This window comes from Bactrocera latifrons, unplaced genomic scaffold (genome assembly GCF_001853355.1).
Source record: "Bactrocera latifrons isolate USDA-ARS-PBARC rearing strain unplaced genomic scaffold, ASM185335v1 scaffold_75, whole genome shotgun sequence".
NCBI classification, from domain to species: domain Eukaryota; kingdom Metazoa; phylum Arthropoda; class Insecta; order Diptera; family Tephritidae; genus Bactrocera; species Bactrocera latifrons.
This window is the reverse complement of record NW_017537434.1, coordinates 397,298-410,860: the sequence shown is the minus strand read 5'-3', so window position 1 is coordinate 410,860 and position 13,563 is coordinate 397,298. Positions and strand designations below refer to the sequence as shown.

Below are 13,563 nucleotides of genomic sequence, written 5' to 3'. Positions count from 1 at the left end.
CTCGTTTCTACTCATCGCTGGTGATAGTTCCATCCTCATTGCTATGGTCTGATACCTAAAGTTCAATAGAGCCATCACGTTCCCGCTCCTTTCTGTGGTTTCTTATCTGTGGAGGCTCACACTTCCTACGACCTCTGTCGCTTTAAGACAGCTCGCGAATAGCTCGATCCTCCTCTGTTTTTATCTTCGCCGCTCAGCACTCTCTTAGTCTCCTCGAGTGTGTTAGCATGCATTTCAGATTCCCGTCTAGCATTTCTGCACTATAGCGCTCTAAGTTCTTCGTTGCTTTTTTGCTTCCGTGACGTATTTTTTCCGGAATCCTTGTCAATTGCAGTGGCATCTGGACACCCCGTGATCCTAACCTTTCGCTACATTTCGTGTCGTACCTGTGTTCTTACATTTCCTTTATCGGAAAACGGTTTCGTCTTTCTTAGTAGTGTACACTCGCCCGGGTCTACGTCTGTCTATGAAGAGATATATTCCTCCCACGTCCTTTTTTATTGCAGTTTTTGCTTCCATCCTAAAGGAGGCCCCCGGTCAGAGCCGCTATCCACCTCCCGGAAAGGTAGTCGTCTTTTATGGTCCTAAGGTTTTCTCAATGATGAGGTCAAGGTGAGGCTGACGCTCGTACTTATGAGGCAGTTGTCTCAACCTGTACTTACCATATCAACTTAATGCTAATGGGAGGCGAACGTATGCTGAGGCCTGTCGGGGTGTTAAAGGCACCGAGGCAGTCTTGGCAATAACCCACCAGTATTTTCTGTAGAATATCCGTATCATCCCAACATATTAAGGTCGCAGAAGACCACGGCTATGAAACCAAATCCAAGAACGTTATCCTGTGGGTCACAGTTCAATGGTCCGTAGGAGTTCTACAGAAATATTGAAGTTAGAGAAGGGTGTGACGCGATTTCGACCATTCTTATATCGGATTTGTCATATTGTAGGAAATCAAGTTTTGTTCGAAATTGTTTCTATAAAGTTCATTTAGTTACTCACCTGCGAGTACATTAAGCATAACGGCAAACTCGTTGCTACCGATAGGAACCATACCAGACCGATTTTCAAAAAAACACGCCGACTTGTCTTATTCCGACCAAAACGCATGGGAAACGCCAGCGAAAAGAACCGATCCACGGAAATGGTGCAGAGATGCATTATACTCGCCGTGCAGAAGAGCACGTCCAGACAAATCCAAGCGAGACACCACAACGAGCTGAGCGGAAAATAACCTGCAAAGAGCGGAAAGCAATAAAAATTTATAACAATAAAAATAAAATTAAATCCAATAAATGCGAGCGCTATATATATATATTTATATATTTATATACAGCTGTTTACCGTCAAGTGTGACGAAAGTCGTAAATCATTGACTGTTGAACGACTTCACGCTGAATATAAAATTTATGTGTTCAGCGTGAAGAAGAATGCAGAGCATGAAGAGGAGCAATGTTGAGAACAGACAAAAATACTAGAACCTTAGCGATGTCAAGGACACGCACGTCCGGACACACACCCACCCAAGGGCTGAGCGCAAATGTTGAACTATAACAAAAATATCCCATTTCCTTTCGCTTTTTCAACCAGTTCTACTGCTGTAGACACATACACACACCAATATATCTATGCATATGCATAATTAAGAAAAAAAAAAATAGTATTATACCTTTAACAGGGTATATTAAGTTGGCCATGATGTTTGTGCAGAAGGAAACGTCGAAGATATTATAATATAGTATGTATATTTAAATGATTAGAATGACGAGATAAGTCAATTAGGCCATGTTCGTCTAACTGTCCGTCTGTCTGTATATATGTACCCGAACTGGTCCCTCAGTTCTGAGATACAAACTGTCAGATTGAGTTATGTGTAGAAGTTCAAGCAAGTGTGGAAAAATCTTGGAGAGACTCAACCTCTGGATAGCCAAAGAATATCCATTTGAAGGCGAGCTAAAGTGTGAAGGCGAACATTCCCTCCCAAGGGTTGTGTGCTGGATTTTGGACCCTCCACGTAAATAATGACCCCCATAAAAAGGAAACAGTCTCGTATAAGAAATAAATTCCTCTTTTGATGACGATCACGGCAAGCGCATTAAGGATTGCGATTTAATGTCATGCACCTGGAATTTCAGGTCCCTTAATTGGGAGGTGCCTTTGCGCAGATGGTTGATTTCCTATGAAGAGTAAAGGCTGGTATCGATACCGTCCAAGAAGTGCGATGGATGGAAAAAGGACTGAGGCGAGTAAGAGCTTGTGGCATTTACTACAGTACCCATATAAAGGAGCGCGAATTCGGTGTAAGAGAGACTCCGGCGGCGAGTCCTGGCATTAATTGCAGTGGATGGACGATGTGACCAAAGATGCTTTCTCTGAGCGCTTAGAAAGCTTTCCCCGCTACGATGTCAAAATCGTGCTTCGCGACTTTAACGCCGTGATGGGCAACGAAGGTATCTTTGCCACAACGGTCTGTAAATTCAGCCTCCAATATGAAACATCCCCAAATGGGTTTTAGCTAATCGACTTCGCAGAAGCTCGAAATGTGGTTATTTGTAGTACTAGATTCCAGCATAGGACAATTCACCAAGCTACCTAGCAGTCTCCAGGTTTTAAAAGCCACCAACCAGATCGATCATGTTGTTATAGACAGAAGACAGGTCTCCAGTGTCTTAGATGTGTGTACCCCACGAGGTTCTAATATTGACTTGGATCACTATCTTGTTACAGCCAAGATACACACTCGCCTTTGTTCAGCAAAACACACAACAGATAAGCAAACGATTTTCTACTCGACTTGCACTCCTGCTCTCTGAGAGCACTCGTAAGCAACTCGGTATAAGGGAACTGTGGGACGAGGATTTCAAACTTCTTACGTCCAACGGCAAACGAAACCATTGGTTTTCGGAAAATGCAAAGGAATATGATAAGTAGCGTGTTGGAGTAGAGAGAAAACAGCCTGTCTACTTCGTAGCCCACTTCGTATCGACCACAACAGGAAGGGGATAAGACAGATGAAACAGAAGAAGATCTTAAACTTTTTTCTCTTCAAGGTGCCGCTTATTTATCGGATCGGCCAATCTGGAATCGAGTGTTTGTATTGAAAACTGTTATACTTGAGGATATATCTTTAAAATCTTTAGTATGTATTATAGCCCAAGGCAGCACTGCAATCTCCGACGAAACTATTCAGATTGAGGCACTATGGGATAAAGCTCAATACAAAATATCAAAAAATTCCAACTCAAATATATTCCTTCTTTGTAGGACGAAGATTGAAAGCAATATCAACAGGCGGCGTAACGGATATCCGTTATGTAGTTACATGTGCGCATAATGCTCTCAATGTGGTCACATACAATATTTATTGCTACTTTAATTTCGCCACAATAAAGTTTAGCAATTTGCAGCAATGATCATTTCAATGACAGAACGGCAAAAGCAAACGTCCGCATTTGCAATGTGAGTAAAGTGTGTGTGAAAACAATACCAATGGACAGCTGCGCAACCAAAAAAACGGTAAAAGCGCAAAAAGTAACTTTAACAACATTTATCAACAGCCCACACACACACATACACACACTTACACATGCTTTCACTGCGTAGCATGCACTGCGCCCCATGCAACGCCTGTGATATGTTACTTATACGCCCATTGCTTGCTTGACTGGCTTCCAGTTTTTGTTTGATATCTGTTTACTTCTGTGTTGTTGTTGTTTTGTATGTGGTCATTTTTGGTACCAGCAAACACTGCGTGGAAGCACGAAAACACTTACACGCATACAAACACATATTGATTTATTTATATTATATAAACATATTTTGTATTTTCGGGCATTTAAGAAACAATGTATAATATGTGTGCAGATGTTGTACGTTTTATTTACAATATATGAAAGCTTCTACAAAGCCCCTGAGAGGCTTTAAAATGATTTTTGTTTTAATTTAAATTTTTTTTTAAATTTCAACTAAAATTGATGGTCTGAAATTTACTGTATGGAAACTGAACTGAAAAAGAACATTTTTGGATCTAAAGCAATTTATACTTTGTTTCGTAAGCGATAGCGAAATATGGCTTCAATCGAAAGCACCAGATACTAATGAAGAGTCGAATAGTGGTTGCCATCGATAGTAAAGATGATGGTCACCGTTCGATAGGAATTGAAAGTTGTGAACTCCATCAGCTACTTAGAGAAGAGCATAACGGTTAAAAAGATCGATTTGAGGAAAAATTGCAGAAGAAACTCACTCCATTTGGTGAAGAAAAAAGTAATCTTTCTCTATGATAACAACATAACAAGAAAGATGTTAGTGGAGACAGACAGTTCGTGGTCGCAACGTAGTGTGAATAGTACTCTCGCCCTTTCTCTAGATCGTGGTTGTCAGTGATCTTCTGGAAAAGCTTGAAGAAATCGGTTGCTGAATACCGTATATGAGCTAACTGTGGGGATTCTTGGTATCGTTAGGAACTGGGCGGCTGTAAACGACTTTTCCATAAATCCTAGCAAAGCCGAACTCGCTTTATTCACTAGGAAGTACAAAATACGGGAGGCACATCTACCATTAATAGGTTGATCACGTCTTCAGCCTGCTGACAGAGTTAAGTACTATACGCCTCATACAAGACAGGAATCTCTCGTGAAAACCTAACATCGAGGAAAGAGCATGTAAGGCATCGGTTGCCCGGTACTTTTCCATTGGTATAAGTAAGGGATTTTATTAGAGAACGTAGTTCTCTGGCTCTATGAAACCTCTGCTATCCCTAAAATCATCAACGGAATCTTTGTTTTGTGGAAGGTTCTGGAAAAGACGAAAATCACGAAAAAATAGGCGAGTGTACGACGGGTTGCTCTTATCAATATTCGTAATGCACCACGAACCGCAGCAACTATTTCACTGAATGTCTTGCTGTAGATAGCACCGGTGGACATAAACGAGACGTGTGTGATCACATAACCTGACGTAAAGCTCAGATACTCTAGGTACTTAAATGCATGAGAGCCTAGGCACTCTGGAGTCCGCGCAAACTTTGGTCTCATTTCAGGATACTTGAGTTCCCCGGACATAACCCTAGCTGTCTCCTCTCCGTTCACCCTCCTTCGATGAATGCATGAGAGGGGAGGACTGACTGGTGGATAAGGTTGGTGAGCTTTCTTACGGAATGATTAAAGATTGCGGGGAAGATTGGGGGAAGAATATTTTGTCGGTAATTTTCCATCAGCACCAGTTTTAGGCTGTCGGCGTGCAGCCTCCTTCAGTGTGGTGACTATCCATTCCGATAGTTGGCCAGCGATATTGGTCTTGAGTTCGATGACTGTGGGCTCAAGACTGATGAAATGATGCCTAGATTCCTTATCTGTAGCATCGAGTTATTTGGTGATTATACTGGTTTGAGTACCTTGCCAAATCGATATTGCCAGGAACTGTAAGGCTGAGGAGCTTGCCAGGACAAGTACTTCATTTTCAATAACAGCGGAATGGGAACAGATAAGGACTCCGTTTTCTTGTGGACTGTTGGGTCTGAAACCAAATTAATAAGCCCTTGATGGCTACAACAGTACAGTCCCAAAATTCTTCTGTCTAAGGGCAAATCGTAACAAGTCTATGGAACTCTCTTCTTCAGCTTAGTTCTCCTCTCAATGGTTTTTGGTGTTCCAACAGGACACTTTCCGATTGGGATTCATACGATTGGATATATTACCGAATGTAAGGTGCATCAGATTTTCGAAAAATATGAACTAGAATCATTTCGATACTTTCTCCTTGAATGTATCGCTTTTGCTAAATCAAGGCAAAAACGCTTCAGATCTCACTTTTTAGACATCCAATTGTAATAGCGGAAGCAGAAATAAAACACCTAAGCAGATTTGTATTGAGTTCGTTTTTGCGGATTTTGAACTTCAAGAGGTTTTTCTTTTGGGCATCACAATGAACTGAACATAATAGTCTAAGAGTGATGCAAGGGATCAGCCATCTAACGTAACCTAAACTAACCGCGATAACAAATTGATTTATATCTCTACCATCCACACGTTCAATGGGAACGAAGTCGACTACCAACTGATTGACTGATGACTGATTCATTCTCCAAATTTGCATAGTAGGTTTTATCGGAAGTATATTTTTCAGACAGTTCAAAGAAGTTAGAGCATTTCTAGATCTAATTTATCGAGCTTAAAGAAACTATGTGAAGAAAATCGCAATTTACTCCTTTTGTAGACTTGTTCTGGAGCAACCTCTTATTTCGTTAGAAGGATAAACGAGTAGATAACCGAACAGTCTTGCTTATTTGATATTTTCTATTGATTTTTGGCATTAACAGTGTGCGGCAGTCACCCGTCCAGTGACTATTCCCTACAAAGCGAGAGAAAAGAGGTGGTTATATCAGCCTGTCTAGATTTTGCTCTCCACTGTTCTCAGTGTACAAGTACAGAGGAACGGAGAAGTAATTATAATTATACAACTAGCCTCACTCTTTGGCTTGTCAGCTGCTCTCTGACATTTTAATTGCGAAAAGATCAAAGTTTCCTGGAATATTTCTTAAAACATCAAAAGTGTCTTAAAGGAGTTTTTGAACGCACACAATCACACTCGCATAAAAGTGGAAGACGTAGCAGAAATTCGTACATTTTAGTGGCAAAACTTTGAGCGTGCGCAAATTTGATTTCAAATTAATTTTTCTACTTCTACAATCTCAGCGCGCGCACTTCATCACGAGGAGTCTTGGAAAGCTTACAAGTGCAACACACGCACATCCACATGCACGCAATGAAATTTATATACGGCTGGGCAACGACAAGCGCCACCAGCTGTTGGCCATAACTCTTTGCCAAGTTGTCAAGAGTTCGCCAGGCCAAAGTACTTCAGCGCTTACGAGTACCAATATGAGTGGTCAACTTTATTTGCGCTCAAGTGTTGCCCGTGCGTTGCTAAGACCGTTATTGCCCGGTATCGCTGCCAAAAAGCGCGCTGCAGCTGCTGGCGTGTGGCACTGATATTGCCTACGGGCGAGTGAACTGGTGCGTTGGCATTGTGTGGGGAGTTGGCGTTGGCGCCTTGGCTGCCCCATAATTTATGGCCTAGATTTGTGCGCTGTGGCCAAAAGCAAAAAAATAAAAATAAAAATAAAAAAAAAAAAAAAAAAATACATAAAAACGTGTAAATAGAAAGTAAAAACCGAGTTTTGGGTCTCTTTCGTGCAGCGCGTCACAGTCGAAGAAAATGAATTTTCATTTCTCTTACACTCGATTTGACTTTGCGCTTTCCATTTGTCTTTTGCACTCTGATTGCATTTTACGTTGCCATTTTCATTTTCATTCGTCGTGCTATTATTTTTGGACCCTTAATGGCTTGCGTCGATTGTGTGAGTGCACGCACATACCCACACAAACACGCTGCTATATAAATTGTAGACGGAAGTGTTGGCCAGGCGGGCAACATTGACCATTGAGTCGGTTGTTCGTCTGCGTTGTGCGGTTTGCTTTTCACTATTCATCGCTTTTGGCGCACACAATTCCCAATGAAAGAGAAAATATCGCCAACGCGCAAAGCAAAGCAAAAAAAAAAAATAAATAAATAAATAACAACGTCAACTTCGATGGCACCGAAACTGGAATACCCTTCACAAACAAACAATGTCCATATAGACTTGATTCGAATCGCTCAGTTTGTATGACGACAATAATCAATAGTTATCCGATCTGAACAACTTTTTCGGAGTTCCCGTCACTGACTAAAAATATAATCCGTGCGGAATTCCCTGAAGATATTTAGTCAACTAAAAGAGTTTTTCATAAAAGCACTTGAATTCGATCGTACATTTTGTAAGCTATCTCTAAGCTATAGTGATCCGATATCGACTGGTCTGACAAATGAGAAGCCTTTCAAAAGCTGAGACGCAGTCGTTCCATACGTTAATACTAGTTGCTGCGAACAGCGTCGAATCGACTCTCCATGGACTTCGGTATTACAACCTCTGCTGCGACTGCTTTATTTTCTTCACTGCTTATTGGACGGGGTCTATTCGGTCGTTTATTAACCGATAATGCATGCTGGGTCTCGAGAATGCTGATGGTGTTGCGAATAGTACGCTCAGTAGGTGGATTATGTTGACCATAAGTTCAGCGAAACACGCGAAACACATTCTTTATAGAACGAGAATTTTCATAATAAAGTTGAACGATTTGTAAACGTTATTCAGACGTAGTAAGTTTTGTCATGATGAAATGTCAAGCAATACTGTACAAAAGTAACATGACAGCCTGACACGATTCATTCGTGATCCGTGATCTGTCAAAAAAAGGCTTTTGAAAAAGGTATTTTTACTTGGATAACCAGTTATATGTATGGGGCGTTTAGTTAGCAGTTTTTTAAGTATGAACGTGTTTTGAAATCGTTGTGGATTTTGTATCGTTCTATTTGGAAAACATTGGCAATATCGAATCTAAGAATCAAGTAGTTATAGTTGCATCGGATTTGAGTCTAGAACAATAAATTGTGATTTTTTATAGGTTCTGTTTTAGAAACTGTGGTAAAGATCTTAATTGAAGAAATATAGACCATTAACTATTAATAATGTTATTCTGACAATGAGTTTCTAAAAATTGTACAAAACCTTAGCTTCGATAGCAGTGAGGTTGACCCTAGATTTATTGGCTGTTGGTTGCCAAATCTTGTTGAAATTTCCTACAGCGACTTTATGTCCATAGAAGAAAACCATGTTTGAGCTAGCTCCTATCGAACAAAGCGAGAGGCTTTATACAAAGAGTCATACAAAAATATCTATAAACACTTCTGTATGTGCATATGTAACGAATGTATGACCCCGGTATGCGAAATATACAAATGGTATTAGTATTGTAAGAAAAGCCAAGTCACAAAAGTAGAAAAGTCGAAAACGCGATTACTCTGTGTCAGTCAGTAAGCCTTTTGAGGCAACCACAAGCAGTTCGCAGTTCAATTTCATTCAAGCAGGCGGTTCATTCATTCGTACATTTCAGTGTTGTTGATTTTGTATTGAATTTGTTTTCAATTCCTGTCAACGCGCTACACTACGCTAGTTCGCTGGCGTTGCCACCGTAAGCTGGGAATTGCCAAATCACTTAACGGCATGCGGGCAAATTGCACTTAACTCACTCTCTCTTTGCTTTTTATAATTTAGTACCAGCCCATCACCCCCTTGGCTCATTGACTTCTATGCTTTTTTGGCTGCTTTCACTGCGACCGACTTTTTGAACCCTCTGTGTATTTTCGGGTATTATATGTCATTTATATTTTATTAATTGCTTGAAACATTTCCCTTTTCGTTTCATTTGCCGCTTTTTGTTGGGTTAGTTTGCACTTGTTTTCCGTTATATGTTAATGTCAATCGCCGTATCACGTGATTTCGTGACATTTCAATTGCATCGTTGAACTTTAATGACACTCCGCATATTTTCGTATAATTTCGAAATAAAATGAGCAAATGACATGAATTCCCAAGCACGAATGGTTTAACTGGGTTAAAGGCTTTATTAAGCGCAAATAATGTTTAAAATTAAACCTAATTATGCAAGTTTTGCGCCAAAAATAAATGTAATTTTATTTCTGAAATTACTGTAAATATATCTATCTAAGGAAGTTCAGCAAGTGACAAACAACAACATTTCATAAAAAGTATGATTTCACATTTGCTATAAAAGAACTGTTTCGGCGAAATATTCAGGGATCAACAGAAAAGGGGGATGCTGGGTTGTAAGGATTGTAAGCATCTCCATAGCGTAATTCTGTGAGAATTAATCGGAAATAACTAATTAAATAAAGCTTCACATCTATAGTGGATATTACATTGGCATCCACAACACTATATCGAGGAATTTAAGCTCTCAGCAGCAGGGTAAGGTGGGTTGGCGCATTCTTGTTTTCTGTTGACAATGCTGTTCTCTCCTTATTCTCTGCACCGTGCGGAGCAACTCATTTTTGGTGTAGGACCCCACCGCAATGCATGGTTTTGGCTACATCTTCCTGGAAGCTGCCGCAGAGCAGGCTAGTTGGTCGGTCAGCTCATTGCCGGCTCGACACTCAGATCAGGTGTACACTGTTGCAAACTGATAAATGGTCAAAATAAAATAGCTTGCTGCTTGCGATAGTTGCGTTGGAGGTTAATTTCTGCGCAATACCTTATAGCAAGTACTTCTGCTCGAAAGATACTCGAAAAACATCTAATTTTAATAGATAGTTTGATATGTGGTCCCGCAGTGCCTGCTACAATTCCACCGGTCTTTTCGAGTCGTCAGCATAACACTGGACAGTGCAGCCCCTCAGTAGTGGGCCGAGTATTGAATCACTCTACTTCGACTTACTGCCGAGAGTAACTTTAAACTTCGTTTAGAAGTTTATCCTCTTCGTAGCGCCGTCTTTTGGAAGATGGAAAAATCTATGAATTAGAAGAGCAGGCACCAGGGAAACAATGCATGGGGGGACATGATATGAGACACTGGAAGTGGCCACAGAATCTGCTGAAATTTGTGTCAAGTGCTGGCATCCTATTGCTCATGAAATACGTGAGAGCGTTCAATCTGGTTTTGCTTAGATCTGATACCGACTTATGCCTAAGAGACTAAGCTCATTTTCAGGACAATTGAGCTTCGGCCTCATTTCCATTGCTACGTATCGGGTGAGAGTCTGCTAAAGTCTTCAATGAAGTCGATTTTGGACTAAAAATAATGCAGCCGAAGAAAAATATGTGATAGTTTGACAATAACAGCCATTTATCGAGCAAGTATAGAAAAGGTTCAGTGTTCTGTCGAAGCTGTGATATTATATTCCTCCAACTTATCCAAAAGTGTTCACTGACGACCAGAAATTGCGGCGAGTGGAAGTGTGCTAAGAAAATTTGAACATTTGTGAAAGTGACTGCCAATTGAAAGAGGCAATCTTCCAAGTGGCACACGCCGACGTCTCTTGGCCAAGCAGCATGCACCTCGGCTATTCCAGAGAAGGGCTTCCCTGACGCCTTCAATGCTTGAAAATCGCGCTGGCAGCGCTGCATCAACGCAGAAGAAGTATATTGAAATTTTTTGAAGAGTTATAAAGATTGGCTCCAAATTTTGTTTTTTTTTTTGTTTTAAATGGACTCAATCATTTATAATATATTACTCTCCGGACAATCCCTTATGAAGAACGATTTGATCTCTGCTTCAAAATAGGCAAACAATTTTTCCCACCAAGCTTACTTTTGAGATCTAAGAACAGGAAATAGTCGCCGGCGCCCAGATCTGGAAAATACGGTAGATGCGGTAACATCAATACTCGATTTTCGCTATCGTTTTCACTGCCTCGTGTCAGCTCTTTCTTTTACTTGAAATGCGGCCGTTTTTCGTCGAGTTCGCTGAGGGTCCTTACTTTTTCAAGGTAATTAATAAAACTTATCACATATGCATCCCAAAACACAGATGTCATAACATTGCTTGCCGACTTTTCCTTCTACCACGCTTTCAAGTGGATTCATCGTGTGTAGCTGCATAAATTTTTGCATCCATACCGTTTAGGTAGTCCCAAACACGTTTTGAGCGTTCTTCCATTTCATCTGTATCAGTGGTTTGCGTGAGTAGTTTTGTTGCTTATTTCAGCGCCCTTGATCGACTAAGCGCCTATTCAGTTCTTCCGGGTTCTGAGCCTCTCCACAGCTATAGAGTGAGGCTCAACTGTACCGGAGAGTGCATCCGTAACTCATTCATTCGGGTTGCGAACTTTTCCCTGCCACTTGTTATCACTGCCAAGGCTTTCAATTCATTCTCTCATCCTACAAATACAATTTTTACAACTTCAACATGAAGTTTCTAAACTTGGCACAATACATGTTTGTTATTGTTATGCACTGACATTGTTTGGCACACAGCAGCGTATTTGCTATTCTCTGCGCTTTTCAGGTTTCACTCGAGTGTATAAATGGCAGTCGCTCTCAGTTCTTCAAGTTGCTTGTGGCTAAAGAGTGCAAGATCAAGCGTTTCTTTGGAAACTCACACCAATACACAAGCATGTATAAATATGGAGCTCTATTTGGCTTCACTTGTTAAGCTCTTTATTTGACTATCTATGTGTGCAGATGTATGTGTGAGTGTCGGCCGTTAGAAACTTTGCATACAAAAAGGCGGAATGTGAAGTGAGAGAACTTGTGCTTCTTACTCCTGCAGCCAATTGTTGTTAACCGTAAAGTGCAAGGATGAAGCAAAAGTATACAAAATATAGCAGAAGCACACACACGCAAGCACACATACAATTACAATGCAAGAAAAACATTTAGCAATTGTTTTGTGTATTGCGGCAGTTTGGTTGCAGCTGCTTGAACCAACATGCGCAGCTTAATAAACGACAAAGTTATTCAATTTTTCAAATACGCTGTTGCACATTTTCATTATAACGGTATGTGTTGCTAGTAGTGTAGAGCAGCAGTGGCCTAACGAATGGCAAGTTGCAAGTGGCAAGTTGCAAGGCAAGGTTCAGAAAATAGCGTAAAGTGAAAATTTAAGTGACTGCATTTAGAAGGTGCCATGTTTTTGTTGTTGTTGTAAGCTAGTYATGTGCTTATGTTAGTACAGTGAGAAGTGAGAATTTCAACAGCTTCGGATATTTTCCGCCCTAGGGCCGCATGGTAATAGAGAGCCGCAGTTGGGAGCTTGGTGATATGAGCGCGTTTATGAACGAGTTGTTGTACTTATTTATGCAAGTTTTCAACTGCCGTACCTTAACACTTTGCTTAAGCTTACACGGTAATAACAAAAACATTTTGTTTTTTATAAATCTTTATCTTCACAGCCTCTCAGCTTGCAGCAGTGCTTGCACAACCAAAATCTCTTGTTCGCTTTAATCAAACTTTTCAACAAAAGCCTTTGTATTTGACTCTTTGCTTCGAGAGTAGCATGAATGCCATTATATTTGGTTGACGGTCTGCACAATAGGCGTATCATCAACTCAGCTCGTTGACTTGGAAGTAAGCAAAGGTGTGAATGTGGCGGTGAAGATAAGTAAGTAGTGCAAAAGTTTGGAAATTAGCTTGTAAGTAAATTTAAGTAAATGCCTTCTGAATAGAGCTTATTTAGCTTGAGAGAGTACTTTGTTGGCATACTTGCGAAATGACAAAAGTCTGACTTTTCCTGCAATACATAGTCAGAAGAGGACTCGGAGCTCTTTAAATATTTGCTAGACTTTTTATTATTTTAATCTATAGCTATCTTTTTTTTTATTGGCGTAGGCGTCGCTAAAATGGTCTTCCTCTTCCACTGCGGTGGATACTGCATCGAATACTCTAATAGCTGGAGTGTTTTCATCCATTCGGACGATATGACCCAGACAGCATAACCGCTGTCTTTTAATTCGCCAAGCTATGCCAATGTCGTCGCATACCTCATACAGCTCATCCTTCCATCGACTGCAGTATTCGCCCTTGGCGTTGCAAACAAGTCGTTTTCTGAGAAATTTTTCTTTTCACATCAGACTATTTTGAGCCATACCTTCAATTTGAAGGATCGAAAAATACCGGAACCAATTTTCGGATATGAACTTCCAGAAATTGACGTAAGCGGTCAATGA

The 13,563-nt window shown here is 40.6% G+C and overlaps 1 protein-coding gene across 1 annotated transcript in view; it reads right to left on the bottom strand.

The window, feature by feature from the left end:
• Positions 1 to 13,563, bottom strand: part of LOC108976314 — a 137,281-nt gene that overhangs the window by 22,080 nt on the left and 101,638 nt on the right. The window contains exon 2 of the mRNA XM_018945339.1: positions 1,000 to 1,232. Coding sequence (XP_018800884.1) covers positions 1,000 to 1,232 — 233 coding nt within the window. The remainder of the gene's footprint in view (positions 1 to 999; positions 1,233 to 13,563) is intronic.